The sequence below is a fragment of the Hipposideros armiger genome, unplaced genomic scaffold (assembly GCF_001890085.2).
Source record: "Hipposideros armiger isolate ML-2016 unplaced genomic scaffold, ASM189008v1 scaffold_809, whole genome shotgun sequence".
Lineage (NCBI taxonomy): Eukaryota > Metazoa > Chordata > Mammalia > Chiroptera > Hipposideridae > Hipposideros > Hipposideros armiger.
In genome coordinates, this window is record NW_017732159.1 from 115,161 (window position 1) to 128,306 (window position 13,146).

General features: G+C 48.8%; 1 protein-coding gene and 1 long non-coding RNA gene across 3 annotated transcripts in view; both read right to left on the reverse strand.

The window, feature by feature from the left end:
• FKBP9 (FKBP prolyl isomerase 9) overlaps positions 1-8,858 on the reverse strand; it is a 34,150-nt gene extending 25,292 nt beyond the window's left edge. Inside the window, exon 1 of one of the 2 annotated variants that reach the window (XM_019628817.1) lies at positions 7,759-8,858. In XM_019628817.1, the coding sequence (XP_019484362.1) occupies positions 7,759-7,991 (233 nt within the window). In that variant the 5' untranslated portion in view covers positions 7,992-8,858. Of the gene's footprint in view, positions 1-4,709; positions 4,741-7,758 lie in introns of those variants that run through there. The other variant, XM_019628818.1, reaches the window with a different exon arrangement.
• Positions 8,859-9,582: 724 nt separating this feature from the next.
• LOC109374312 (uncharacterized) lies at positions 9,583-13,027 on the reverse strand. The gene is made up of 3 exons (XR_002122373.1): positions 12,818-13,027; positions 12,593-12,643; positions 9,583-9,945 (listed from the first exon to the last, which is right to left on the reverse strand). It is a non-coding gene; the product is annotated as an uncharacterized LOC109374312 (long non-coding RNA).
• Positions 13,028-13,146: the final 119 nt, after the last annotated feature.

Genomic DNA, 13,146 nt, shown 5'->3' on the forward strand with positions numbered 1-13,146 from the left:
CCAGGACTGTCTAACTCTTTACCCTCCAGGCACGGGGCCTCCCCAGGTGATGTATAAAAACAGCTGTTGCCTCGCAATACTAATTTCTTCATTTGATGACTTCCTAAGCAAATTGCTAAAAAACAAAAAAACCCTTCTGAAAGACAATGTGTAATTTACATACATAACAAACTAATAATGCAAGACTCATCTTATCTACTGCTGAAAATTCTGACCATCTGGAAAAATAAAGTTGCTCTGAGCAAATTTGTGCTGATCAGTACAACTGGCATAAATTCATGTGCAGCGTCCAGCCCAGAGCTGGTAGTGAAAATGAAGCTCTGGAATGAGCAGTTATACAACCTGTCCCAGGATCTGGCTGATTTACACCTTTTGCAGGCGTCCCAGTCTGGGTCCTGCAGGAAACAGATGATACGCCCAAAGGAGGCAGTTCCAGGAAAGTTTAATAAAAGGGGCTGTGTGCAAAAGTGTGTGAAAGGTCCAGAGAAACACAGGGACATGCCGTACCTCTGGGGACAATAGAGGGCGCTGTCGTCGTACCTGGGCCGGAAGGACCCAGGGGAAGAGAGGGTGGTTCAGGGCACCTGACAGAAGCTAAGCTAGGACCTTTAGTCTAGGGCAGGGGCTGGCAAACTGCAGCTCGCAAGCCACATGTGGCTCTTTGGGGACGTTCCGTCTCAAAAGTTTGCCGACCCCTGGAAGAGCCAATCCTGTCCCTAGCAACAATTTAAAAATTATTCAGGAGCCATAAATATATTTTTACATAATCACCATTATATGAATAATATCCTTTAAAACTTTTATAAATGATGGGGCTGGCCTAGTGGTGCATTGGTTAAGAGTTGGCTTGGGACACCAGCTCTGAGCAGCAGGGCCCCGGTTCAGATCCCACATGAGGGCCAGTGATGCTGCACCCTCTACAGCTAAGATCGCAATGATAATACCAACATGGGCCAGTGAAGCGACGTCCTCCACAACTAGACTGAAGAACAAAAGGACAGCAACTTGTCTGTTCCGCTTCCCGGATTTCCCAACGCTGTTCCCCTCCCCCAATTCCCCAATAAAATCTTCAAAAAAAAATTTTATAAATGAAATTTATTTTCATTTTAAATTTTACTTCAGAGCCGCAGTTTGCTGACCCCCTGGCGGCTCTTCCATCTCAAAATGGTCTAGGCACACAGCCCATGGAGGCTCTACAGACAGGGAGCAAAGGGAATATCTCCGCCCCCTTCACCTCCCTTCCCGATTTCCTGCTGATGCCCCATTGGCTGAACCCAACCAGAAGCCAGATGGCAAGGGGGTCACTGATGTAACCCATGCTATACACATGTAGTCCCTACAGGACAGCCTCTGAGATCAGAAAGCAGGTAGAACAGGAGAGTGGCCCTAGAACGGCAAGCGGATGTCATCCAACACTCCCCTTTCCTCTCCACCAGCTGGCTTCTGTCCCCTGCTCTCTTTGATCGCTGCCCCTGACACGTCTACCTTCCCCTGCCCCACAGGGTGATGAGAGGTGGCTGTGGTACCCTCGAATGATGCTCTTCAAGATTATCAGTCCCCAAACTATTGGAAAGCAACACATCACGTAAAACCATTATACTCAACTAAACAAACTGCCTACACTCAAGCACACATCGGCTTGCAGCACATGCCTCAGGACACATGACTACCCCTGTGGCTGTTTTCTTAAAGCACAAATACTGTGGCTCTATTTCTAAATGTAAGTTTCGATCTGCAACGAGGATGGACTTTCACAAGAACATATGGCAAAGTGAATGCACTCCCTCTCTTGAGACCCCAAAGGCCCATTCCTTCCTCAGCCCCTCTTTTTTAAAAAAAAGGACTTAGAAAACCGGGAAGGGGATTATTGCAGTCAAGAGACAGGAACTACATTTTAGAAGACGGAAAGAAAATGGAGGAGCAGGGACTGACCTGGAAGCGGAGAAACAGAACCGAGGTGTATGCCAAAGGGGATCTGGGCGGGGGCGGCCAGAGCCTGCAGGGGCTGCAGAGGAGGAGACCGCGGGGCAGAAGGAAGCCTGCAGCTCCAAAGTCTGCATTTAGAACAGCTACACGGTGCCCTGAAGCCCCTTCCCCACCCCTAGCAGCTTGGCAACGATCATTTTAAGCTTTATGGAATTATTTAACTGGTTTTAAAAAACACCTGAGCCATATGTATTACTTTTAAAAAATTAACTTTAAAACTTTTTGCAGAGAGTGACATACACAAATATTACAGTTGCTGAGATTATTCTGATCTTGGATCCCAAAACAAAGGAAAAATGGCCATTACACACGGGAGAGAAAACTGCCCCACGGTTAGAACCGAAGCCCCGATTGACTCTGAAAGGAAAAGCCAGCTTGCTCTAAATGCCAGTTTTAGATCTAGTTTAGACAAATAAAAACTGAATAAATTACTCCCCTGCCGTCTTTACTGAGGTATAACTGACAAATAAAAATTATATACATAGGTAAGGTGTATGATTTGATGTCTTGATATACGTATACAGTGTGAAACAAGTGCCACAATCAAGCTAATTAGCATGTCCACCACATCACATAGTTATCATTGTCTTTCTTTTTTGTGGTGAGAACACTTACAATTTACCCTGCCACCATTCAACCCCTCCAGCCCACTCCAACACCATCCAGGGTGCTGCCCAGCCCAGTGGCTCTTCTGTGAGATCCAGTCCTGCAGAAGGGGTGAGCCTTAACACCCCTTCACTCCACACCCACCAGAGCTGGCACCTGTCCCGAAAGGAACCAATCAGATTCTCTCCTGGGAACATAGAATTGAAATAGATTCCAGTTAGTCAGCGTTTATGGACCCAAGAGGCCATGTATGTGACGTGGAAGTGTGTGGGGTGCTCCCTTGGGGGGCGGGGACTGGAGTCCCCCCCGGCAGCCCCTCTGGGAAATGCGAAAGTCCACTCAGTTCATGCCTGTGGACCCTCAGGAGGAATCAGAGATCCTTCCAGTAACTTCCCTCCCTTTCTGCTGAAGCCAACTGGAATGGGTTTCTGTGCCTTCCTATAGCTCCAACTTGAGGGCAAGAATTTTTTTTTTCACGTAGACTTTATTTTTTAGAGCCATTTTAGGTTCACAGCAAAATTGAGCAGAAGGAACAGAAGGCCATATACCACCTGCCCCCACACATGCACAGCCTCCCCCATTATCAACACCCCCGACCAGAAGGGTCCATCTGTCATAATCAATGACCTCCACTGACACACCATCATCACCCAAAGTCCACAGTTTACATTATGAGTTACTCTCAGTGCTGTACATTCTATGGGTTTGGACAAATGTATGACACGTGACCACTATTGGGGTGTCACACAGAATAACTTCACTGGAGGGCAGGGAGTTTGGTCTGTTTTATTCTCTGCTACATCCCAGCACCTAGAACAGTAGGTTTTCAATAAATATTTGTTGATTGATTGAATGAATGAATGAATGAATGAATGAATGAATGAATATATAAAATTAAGTTGGCCTCTGTTAATGAGTCTATGATTCTTATAGAACAATGGTTCTGGAAGCGTGGTCCTCAGACCAGCAGCAGCACCACCTGGGAACCTGTGAGAAATGGAAATTCTCACACCCCACCCCAGACCCGCTGAATCAGGAACTGAGCAGGACCAGCTCTCCCGGAGATTCTGACGCGTGTACAGTTTGAACACCACAGGGTTAGAGCACCCCGCCCGACAGGGCATGTGGTAAGGCACACAATAATATTTACTGACTGTCTGGACGTAAAGGCCTGCAAACAGGCCTGGAGGCTGTGAATGAACTGACCAGATGTTCCTCTCGCCTGAAGGAAATCTCAGTAAACAAAGAGATCACCCCCTGTGGGGGGGGGGGGGGGGGGGGTTGAGGAATACTACAGGAACTCCTACAAAGCTGAACCAGGAGTGGCTGCCAAGGTGCTCCCAAGACCTGGAGAATGACAGCAGGGGCCCCACGGAAACCTACAAGCGGGGAGCTGGCGTCTCTGGTCTGGACCTGCAGCCGCAGGAGCACAAGTCCTGTGGTAACAAGCCCACGGAGGCTCCGAATAAAATGGAAACGTGTCCCAGCCAGTGGCCAAGGGCTGAAGGGCTGGACCTCCTGGCAACAGCAAATGCCCATCAGCTGAAAAGACACCAACTGCCCCCAAGCGTCAGGCAGAGATGCAGGAAAAAAGCGTTGGGTAAAGAAAGGCCCCTCGTGGTTTATGACGCTGGTCAGGGTGATAGCCATCATTTTCTTCTGGGCAAAAACCTCCAAATCAGCAGCCAAAGCCCAAAACACCTTAAATTTCTCCTCCCCGAGATCACGGGGCAGGGATAGCAGCCATGCTTTAATACTTCATTAATTTCCGAAGGAATGGAGGCTCTAGAGAAAAACTCCCATTAATGAAGCACCTACTGTGTGCCCTACTCCTGCCAGTCCATTGTCTGCACTGCAGCCACAGGGACCTTTGTAAAATGCAGGTCTGATCCCTCACTCCCCTGATTCAAAGTCCTCAATGGCTTTCCATTGTCCTTAGACAAAGTCCAAACTCCATAGCCAAGCGGACCAGCTCTCTCAAAAGCTGGCCCAGGTTCCTCTCTGGCCTCCTCTCACCTCTCCTCCCCCCCCCCGCCCCCACCTTGTCACTCCCCTACTCCCACGCCAAGCCCAGGCCATACTGAACAGCTTGAATGTTCCCCAACACACGGTCCCACCTCCAGGCCGCAGCATACGCTCTTTCCTCTGCCAGCCATGCCTTCAGCATCTCCCTGTAAATTTTAATCCTCCTCAGGTCTTATCCCCGCAACCCCGCGACTCCATCCTGACCCCCCCGACACACACGCACACCCACACAACATACCGCTAAGCCTTCTGTGTGCTTCCACAGCTCCTTGCCTTTCTTTCACCATCTGCATGGCAATCTATACACTCCGGCGCCAAACGGCCTAACTTCAAAGCCCCCCGCCACCACTTAGCAGCCAGCTGGCTGCCTTGGGCAAATTACTTTTTGAGCCTCAGTTTCTCCCTTTGTAATGAGATACCTCCCTTACTGTCTTGTGAGGTTAAATTAATACATTGGAGATTAAATGAGTTAATATATGTGAAGGCATGTGGTAAAAACTGTATGTGAGCTCTGTGTGGGAGACAGGAGTGTGTGCTACACTTATCACATATGGAATTGCCTAAATTGCAAGTGGTAGAAGAAGGCAGGGGGACACCTTCTCCATGGGCACACACTGCACACAAGTTTGTTGAATGGGTGGCAGTTGCTCCGTACTCTCTCCACTGTCCCTCACAGTCTCAGAGTGGCTGCCATGCCTAGACCATTTGCTCTAGTGGGAATTATTAATTGCCATCAGCACAAGCAGGAAATTCTTCCCTATTTTCTAACTAAAGAAGGAAATGAAAGAAGACATACAAATGGTCAACAAACAGATGAAAAGATGCTCAGTATCATTAGACATAAGGGAAACGCAAATCAAAACCACAGTGATAGCACTCCACACCCTTTAGGACAGCTATAATAAAACTAGACAATTATGTGTGCTGGGGAGAATGTGGAGAAATTGGTTTCACCCTCATGCATTGCTGGTGGGCATGTAAAATGGTGCAGCCATGTTGGAAAACAGTTTGGCAGTTACTCAGAGTTAAATATAGTTACCATAGGACCCAGCAATTCCACTCCTAGGTATACAATCCAAAAGAAATGAAAACATACATCTACACAAAACCCTGTAAATGAATGTTGACACACCATTACTCATAATAGCCAAAAAGTGTAAAATGCCCATGAACTGATAAACAGATATACAAAATGTGGTATAGCCATACAATGAAATATTATACAGCAATAAAAGAGAATGAAGTAGGGCCGGACGAGTGGCATGTTGGTTAAGAGCTGGCTTGGGACGGCAGCTCTGAGCAGCAGGGCCCTGGTTCAGACCCCCCTTGAGGGCCAGTGACACTGCGCCCTCTACAGCTAAGATGGTGAACAACAGCTCGACCTGGAGCTGGGCTGCCGTGAGTCGCCGGCAACAGCGTAGGCTGCAGCCTCTGCTGCAGTGGGCTGCCATAAGCTACTGTGAGTGGCCAGCAGCCAGCGTGAGCAGCCAGCAGCCAGAGTGAGCTGCCAAGAGCCTCCGTGAGCAGCCGTCCGGAGGCCGGCGACCTATCTGCCTCACCCAGGAAGAGCACAATGATAATACCAACTTGGGCCAGTGAAGCAACGTCCTCCACAACTAGACTGAAGAACAAAAAGGACAGCAACTTGTCTGTTCCCCTCCCCCAATTCCCCAATAAAATTTTCAAAAAAAAAATGAAGAACTGATAAATGCTACAACATGGATAAACCTTGAAAACAGTATGCTAAGTGAGAGAGGCCAGACACAAAGCATGACCACTGCATGATTCCTTAAAGAGAGATTAGTGGTTACCTGGGACTGGAGGGGAGGAAGTGACTGCTAATGGGTCCAGCATCTCTTTTGGGGAGTGATGAAAATGTTCTAGAATTAGATAGTTGTGATGGTTGCACAACTCTGTGAATATACTAAAAACCATTACAATACACTTTAAATGGGTGAATTGTATGGTGTGTGAATTATATCTCAATATAGTTGTTTTAAAAAGCAGCAATTGAAACAATAGTAGGAATGGCCGTTTCTAAGCACTTGCTACGTGCCACATGATATGGTTTTGTAGATTTACTCAACCTGTAATTTCAAAAAAGGCAAGAGAGGCTAAGAGTATCTTTTTTAAAGATAACTTCAGGAATGAGCCTCGGGAAGCCTAGGGCACAAAGCAGATGCTGAACAAACAGTTCTCTTTGCCTAGTCTGCTGAATCACTGAGAGAAGTGCCCCCCACAGACTTGGGCTGGTAACAAAGCCTTGGGGGAGAGAGCGGCCTGGAGCCAAAGAGGCCTGTTCACCCTAAAGCTAAACCCGATATAAGTGGGGGAGAGGGGCTGTGGTCTTGGGGAAGAGCTGAGGGAAGGTACTGTGGGCATGGCGCAGGGCCCCGTGGCAAAGCAGAACTTGCTCTGGATTACATCCTGCCCAAGAGGGGTTTCTGTAAAGCCAGAAAGGGAGGACAGCCATAGTTCCACGCACACACTCTGGACTTGGCTCGCCAGGGTTTCAATCTGACTCCGGTTTCAATCTGACCTCACTAGCCTCAACGGCCTCAAGTTACTCCACTGGCAAAACGAGAGTAACAACAGTACCCACCGCAGAAAATGAAATGAGTGCATTACATGGACAGCACTTAGTACTGCCCTGGCACGTTGTAATAGCTCCAGAAACGTGCATAGCTCTATAATGGTTCAAGGCTGCGACCATCAGCTTCTGAGCACCGTCTGACTAGATAAGGGGCCTGCCAGAAGGAACAATAAGGCGAGGTGGCAGGAGAACATCAACACGGACTCGGGGGGGGGGGGGGGGGGGGGTCCCACCGTCGAGTGGCCATCTTACGTAGATTTCGCGTTTGTAAATGCGCCGGGCGGAGAAGGGCGTGACTTGTCCCGACTCCGCTGCGCAAGGTCTGTCCCAGGATCCCAGCCCCGGGTGGGAGGACCCGGGGAGCCCAGGGTCCGGCAGGCTCGCCCCCCGGGCTGAGGGGTTTAGGGTCCGGGAGCCTTGGGGAAGGAGGAGGGACAGGGAGGAGCGCAGGGTTGGCGGGGCGGAGCCGGGGGAGGTCCGTCGGGAGGGAAAGGCCTGTCCGGAGACAAGGAAGCGGGAAAGCCGGCCGGGCGCGGAGGGCGCGGTACCTGGAGTCGAACTTCTGGCCGTTGGGGAATGTCCCCACGTAGTGGTAGCGCACGAAGTCGCCGCTGCGCACGGTGCGCGGGCACTCGTCGGGCACGAAGCGCCGCTCGATCTGCAGCTCCGTGTCGGAACCCAGGCCCAGGCCCGCGACAGGCGCCGCCTGCCCGGTCACCCAGAGCAACAGCAGGAGCAGCGGCGGCGGCGGAGGCCGCCAGCCCCGGGCCCTGAACACCATCGGGGGGCGGTGAGGAGAGGAGCGGGGGGCGGGCGCGGAGCCGGCGAAGGCGCGAGGAGCTCGGGCGACGCGGGTCCGGACTGGGCGCAGCGGCGTTTGCAAACGTGGAAAGGACTCCCGGCCCTCCCCGGGATACAGCTACCAACCCCCCTCTCCCCCCGCCCCCCGGCCACATCGGAGCGAGGGGAGGAGCCGCGGCCGCGTGGGGGGCGGGCTTGGTGCGCCCTGCACCACCCCCGCCTCGCCCAGCTCTCGGATCCCGTGGATTGGCCCTGCGAAGACGGCTACTAGCCGCAGCAAGGACCCGTCCCCGAGGGAGAAATCCTGAACTCCTCGGGACTGGGCTTCGGCCCAAAGTTGGGAGAGAACAGCGTTTACAGCCTAAACAGACACACTGGTTTCTCCCGGTCCCTGGAGACTCCGGATTTAGGACCTACAGGCTCCTACGTGGCCGCAGATCCAATTACCCGTTGCTGATTTGGGGAGGGAGGGAAAGTTAAGAGGTTTATTATTTTTTTAAAACTTAGTTACAGTTACAAGGAGGGATTCCCCATTGAATAAGACTGAAACCATTCTTAAGGATGTTTTGGTTTTTTCCCCAGCAATTTCTTTCAATAGTTAGAGAAAGGAGGAGGCATATGTTGCAAGACTCCCTTCAGTTGTAGGGACCAAAGTTTTAAGTTGCTAACTGAATGTTCCCCAAGCCATCAAGAGGTACTGTGAGCCGACTTAATAGCAAACAACCCACGGGGTTTCACACACATGAGTAAGCCAGGTAGGACTTCACAATAGAGACCCAGATGCCAAAAGAAACTCATTGTCGTTAAATGCACTTAGCTTAGAATCTGTTCTTATGTATTAAAACTTTGCAGTAATGAAAGCAAATCACCAAGGGTTTCTCAATTCATTTTGGAAGTGTCAACCGATGGTTGTTGGCGCCAATGTAATACCAACAGGAATTCCCTATTGGGGGTACGGTGAAGCAGGAAACTTTCTTCAGTGCAAACAGCTCAATTGTGATAGAGCAGGACTGTGAGAACCGCACAGCTGTGGAACAGCTCGGTAGAGTTACAGCTCAGTTATGAAGCAGCGCTGCTGTGAGGTGGTCCCCAGGCCAAGTGGCCCTTGGTGAGCGCCCTCTCTGGCTACACAGCTCCGCCTGGGACCTGTCTCAAATGGCAGGAACACAGTGCAGGCAGGCAGTTCAGTGCGGGCTTCTCCCCGAAGTACAGTTTGCATGACAGGCCTCTGTGTAGAAACTGCCGCTAGGCTGCTTTTTAAAATTTGAGCCCAGTTAGCCACCAGGAGCCTTTCTTAGTAGGTATCTTCTGTCTCAGGGTCCACAGAAGCAAACTTGATACCAAAATGTGGCACAGATAGCAAGAGAAAGAGAAAGAAAGTGGGCCGATGTAATTTATAAATATAAATGCAAAAATATGAAATAAAACATGAGCAAAGTGAATGCAACCATGTATTAAGGAATATCCAGCTAACATTATGTGGACTACCTAAGTGACCTTTGGCAAGTTAATGAACAGTTTTAGTATCCTCTCTAAGACAAAGATAAAACATGATAATTATAAGATTATTAGATCCTAGGATCTAATAAGAAACTTCATGTAGCACTAAAGAAATGTTCATTGTTCCTATTAGAGCTTATTCTATTGAAATAGAAAACCCATTCATAATATTCATCCTATTACCACTGTTAGTCTATATGGCTTGGGTAAAGCTGATCCCACCCCTGGGAATTAGGGTGGGCACGTGACATAGGCTTGACCAGTCAGAGTACTGCATCTCCCTGACCACAGGGATTATTTCCATGACAGCTACATGACCCTTGCTAAGCCAATGAGTACAATCCAGGGAAGTATAACTGGAACAGAGAAAGAAGGTTTTCTTCCAGCTTGAACTGCTAAGCTGTTGGCCATCTTTGCCTCCACAATGAGATAACCTACATGAGAATGAAGCAATACAAAGGAAAGTGAAGCTGACAGAAAGAGAAATTATTAACTATAACATTTCAGTACCTAGATCCAGCCATTCCTGAAGTTCCACCCCATGACATTTCACATAAGTGAGACAAATTCCTTTATTATTATTTTTTCTTAGACCCTTTGACTTGGGGCCGGCCGAGTGGCTCAGTTGGCTAATAGTTGGCTTGGGAGCATGAGCTCTGAGCAGCAGGGCCACCAGTTTGGATCCCACATGGGTCAGTGACACTGTGCCCTCTACAGCTAAGATGGTGAACAACAGCTCGACATGGAGCTGGGCTGCCGTGAGTCGCCGGCAACGGCATAGGCTGCGGTGGGGCTGTAGTGGGCTGCCGTAAGCTACCATGAATGACCGGCAGCCAGCGTGGGCAGCCAGCGTGAGCTGCCGTGAGCCGCTGTGAATGGCCATCCAATGGCCGGCGACCGATCTGCCTCTCCCGGGAAGAGCGCAATGATCACAATACCAACATGGGCCAGTGAAAAAAAACCAGAAAACCCTTTGATTTGGATTTTGGTCTGTTGTTTTCAAAAGTCTTGACTAATACTTGCTAAAATGGAATTAACACCCCCTGGGTCTTCTTGCTGAGAGATCAAATCATGGTGTTAAGCAGATATTTGAATCAGTCAAGACTCTTTTTTTTTATTAAAGATTTTATTGGGGAATTGGGGGGAGGGAACAGCGTTGGGGAATCGGGGGAGGAGAACAGACAAGTTGCTGTCCTTTTGTTCTTCAGTCTAGTTGTGGAGGACGTCGCTTCACTGGCCCATGTTGGTATTGTGATCAATGCGCTCTTCCCGGGTGAGGCAGATCAGTCGCCAGCCATTGCACGGAAGCTCACGCTGGTTGCAGGCCACTCACAGTAGCTCACAGCAGCACATTGCAGTAGGGGCTGCAGCCTACGCTGTGGCCTGCGACTCACAGCAGCCCAGCTCCAGGTGGAGCTGTTGTCCACCATCTTAGCTGTAGAGGGTGCAGCGTCACTGGCCCATGTGAGATCTGAACTGGGGCTCTGCTGCTCAGAGCTGGCACTCCCAAGCCAACTCTTAACCAATGTGCCACTCGGCCAGCCCCAGTCAAGACTCTTTCGATTGCAAGTGTGAGAAACCCAACTCAGATGGTTTCTGTACAGAAGTATATCCTAAGGTTTTCAGATTATTGGCTTGCTTGTTATAAGGTCACTGGTTGTGGTGGAAGAATGTTTGGTATCTTTTCTTTTTACCTTTTCCTTCTTTTCTTTTACTTTAGGGGCATATTTTGGCCAGAAACAAAGCTTCCCCAGAAGGGAGGAACTACTTTGGTCCAGCTTGGTTGATGTGAGCCACTTAGATTTATCTCTGGCAAGCACTGTGAAGTCATCTGACCAGGGTGGGGGTCGTTTAGGAAGTGGGGTCTGGCCTGACATCCCTCTCTTCATTGAGTCTCAGGGCCTCTTCATGTGATCTCTCCCCATGAGTTAGTTTGGGCCTCCACAGCATGGTGACTTCAGGACAGTTGAACAGTTTACCTCCCTTCAGGAAGGAATATTTCCAAAGAATCAAGTGGAAACAACATGACCTTTTCTGACCTAATCTCAAAAATGATGAGGCATCCCTTCCACTGCTTTCTACTGATTACAAGCAAATCACTAAGGTTGGTCTAAATTCAAGGGAAGGGGCAGAGACCCCACCTCTCCATGGGAGAACTGTCAAGGTCATATGTAGAAAACAAGTGAGATGAGAAACATTATGGCAGCCAACTTGCATAATACAATTTGCCACAACAACTAAAGTCATATTACATTTTTTAAATTACGTCAAGTTGTTGATTTACAGGAGACATACCTTTGCACTGACCCAATCCTCAGATCTGACCAAAACACCCTTCTCCTCATGTTAGGATCTGCCATGGTACACTATCAGAATGTTGCTGGGTGAGAATGGAATCGGCATAGGGGCTTGGCTAGTCTTGAAGGCTATTTCCTTTAAGATGGGGCCAAGTTTGGTCAATTCTGCACCTTATTCCAAATGGTGCATAGTTCTCCAGTGACCAGAACACTCGTGTGTTTAGAATTTGTGTTTTTAGCTGAACAAATACTTGCCTGATTGTTTCTCCTAGGTTCTCTGTTTCTAGATTCTGTAGACCTTCTTCCTTGTGTAACACAGTTAAGTTACATTTTCTTTGTTTCTCAAACATCTTCCTGAGACTGTATTCTTCTTGACTAGATGGGAATGTCTTGCAAGGTATTATTTACACACCACTTATTGGCCCAGGTAACTTGCATGAACAACTGGGTTGGGTTATATACCAATTCTTCCCTTTCAAGGGGAAACCTGATTTCCAAGTTCTGGAACATATCAGTGTAACATTCTATGTCTGTTCACAGTCTTTTGTGTTTATTTGAATTTTCTGTAATAAATTTGAAAGAGCTCCTCAGATATTTTAGGTATTAACTATATTGAGTGCCACATTTGAGAGAAATATTTCCCATGCTGTTATTTTTACTTCCCGTGCAGTTTATCCCACTATGTTAATGCTAAAACAATTATTATAACATCATATCAGATACACTTTCAAAACACAACCTAGTTAAGCACCTAATATTTTTGCATCCTGGCTCCACGACTTACTAGTTCTGCATCCTTGGGCACCTCATGTAACTCTCTGGGTCTCCTCCTTATCTATAAAATGAGGATAACACAAAGTTAGTAACAGTACTTATTTTTTTAAAGATTAAATCAACTCTTATAAGGCCTTAGCTCAATGACCAGCACATAAAAAGCGTTCAGTGTATATTAGCTTTTCATTTCCAGCACCCAAGCCTTGCTAAATACAATACAATACACAGTTTTAACCTGGGATCGCATGCTCTAACACTGAATTCCTATGGAGAGACTTCCTTTCTCCAAAACTGCATGAATCCTATAACACGTAACGAGCAGCTCCTGTCTGTCCAGCCACTGGGGGATACAAAGATGACCTGCCCAGGTTCCCTGGCCTCCATGGCTGGAGACCGTGAGGGTAGGCGCCCGATCCGGAGAGGTCCCTGGCGACGGGAAGGGCTCCCAGGTTTCCACCGCCGGCATCCTTAGCCCTCAGTCGCCGCCAGGTGGCGGGCTCGGACCTACGGCACCCGCAGCCTGGCGACCGAGAGGCGGGGACCGGGGCCTCGGCGGGGACACCA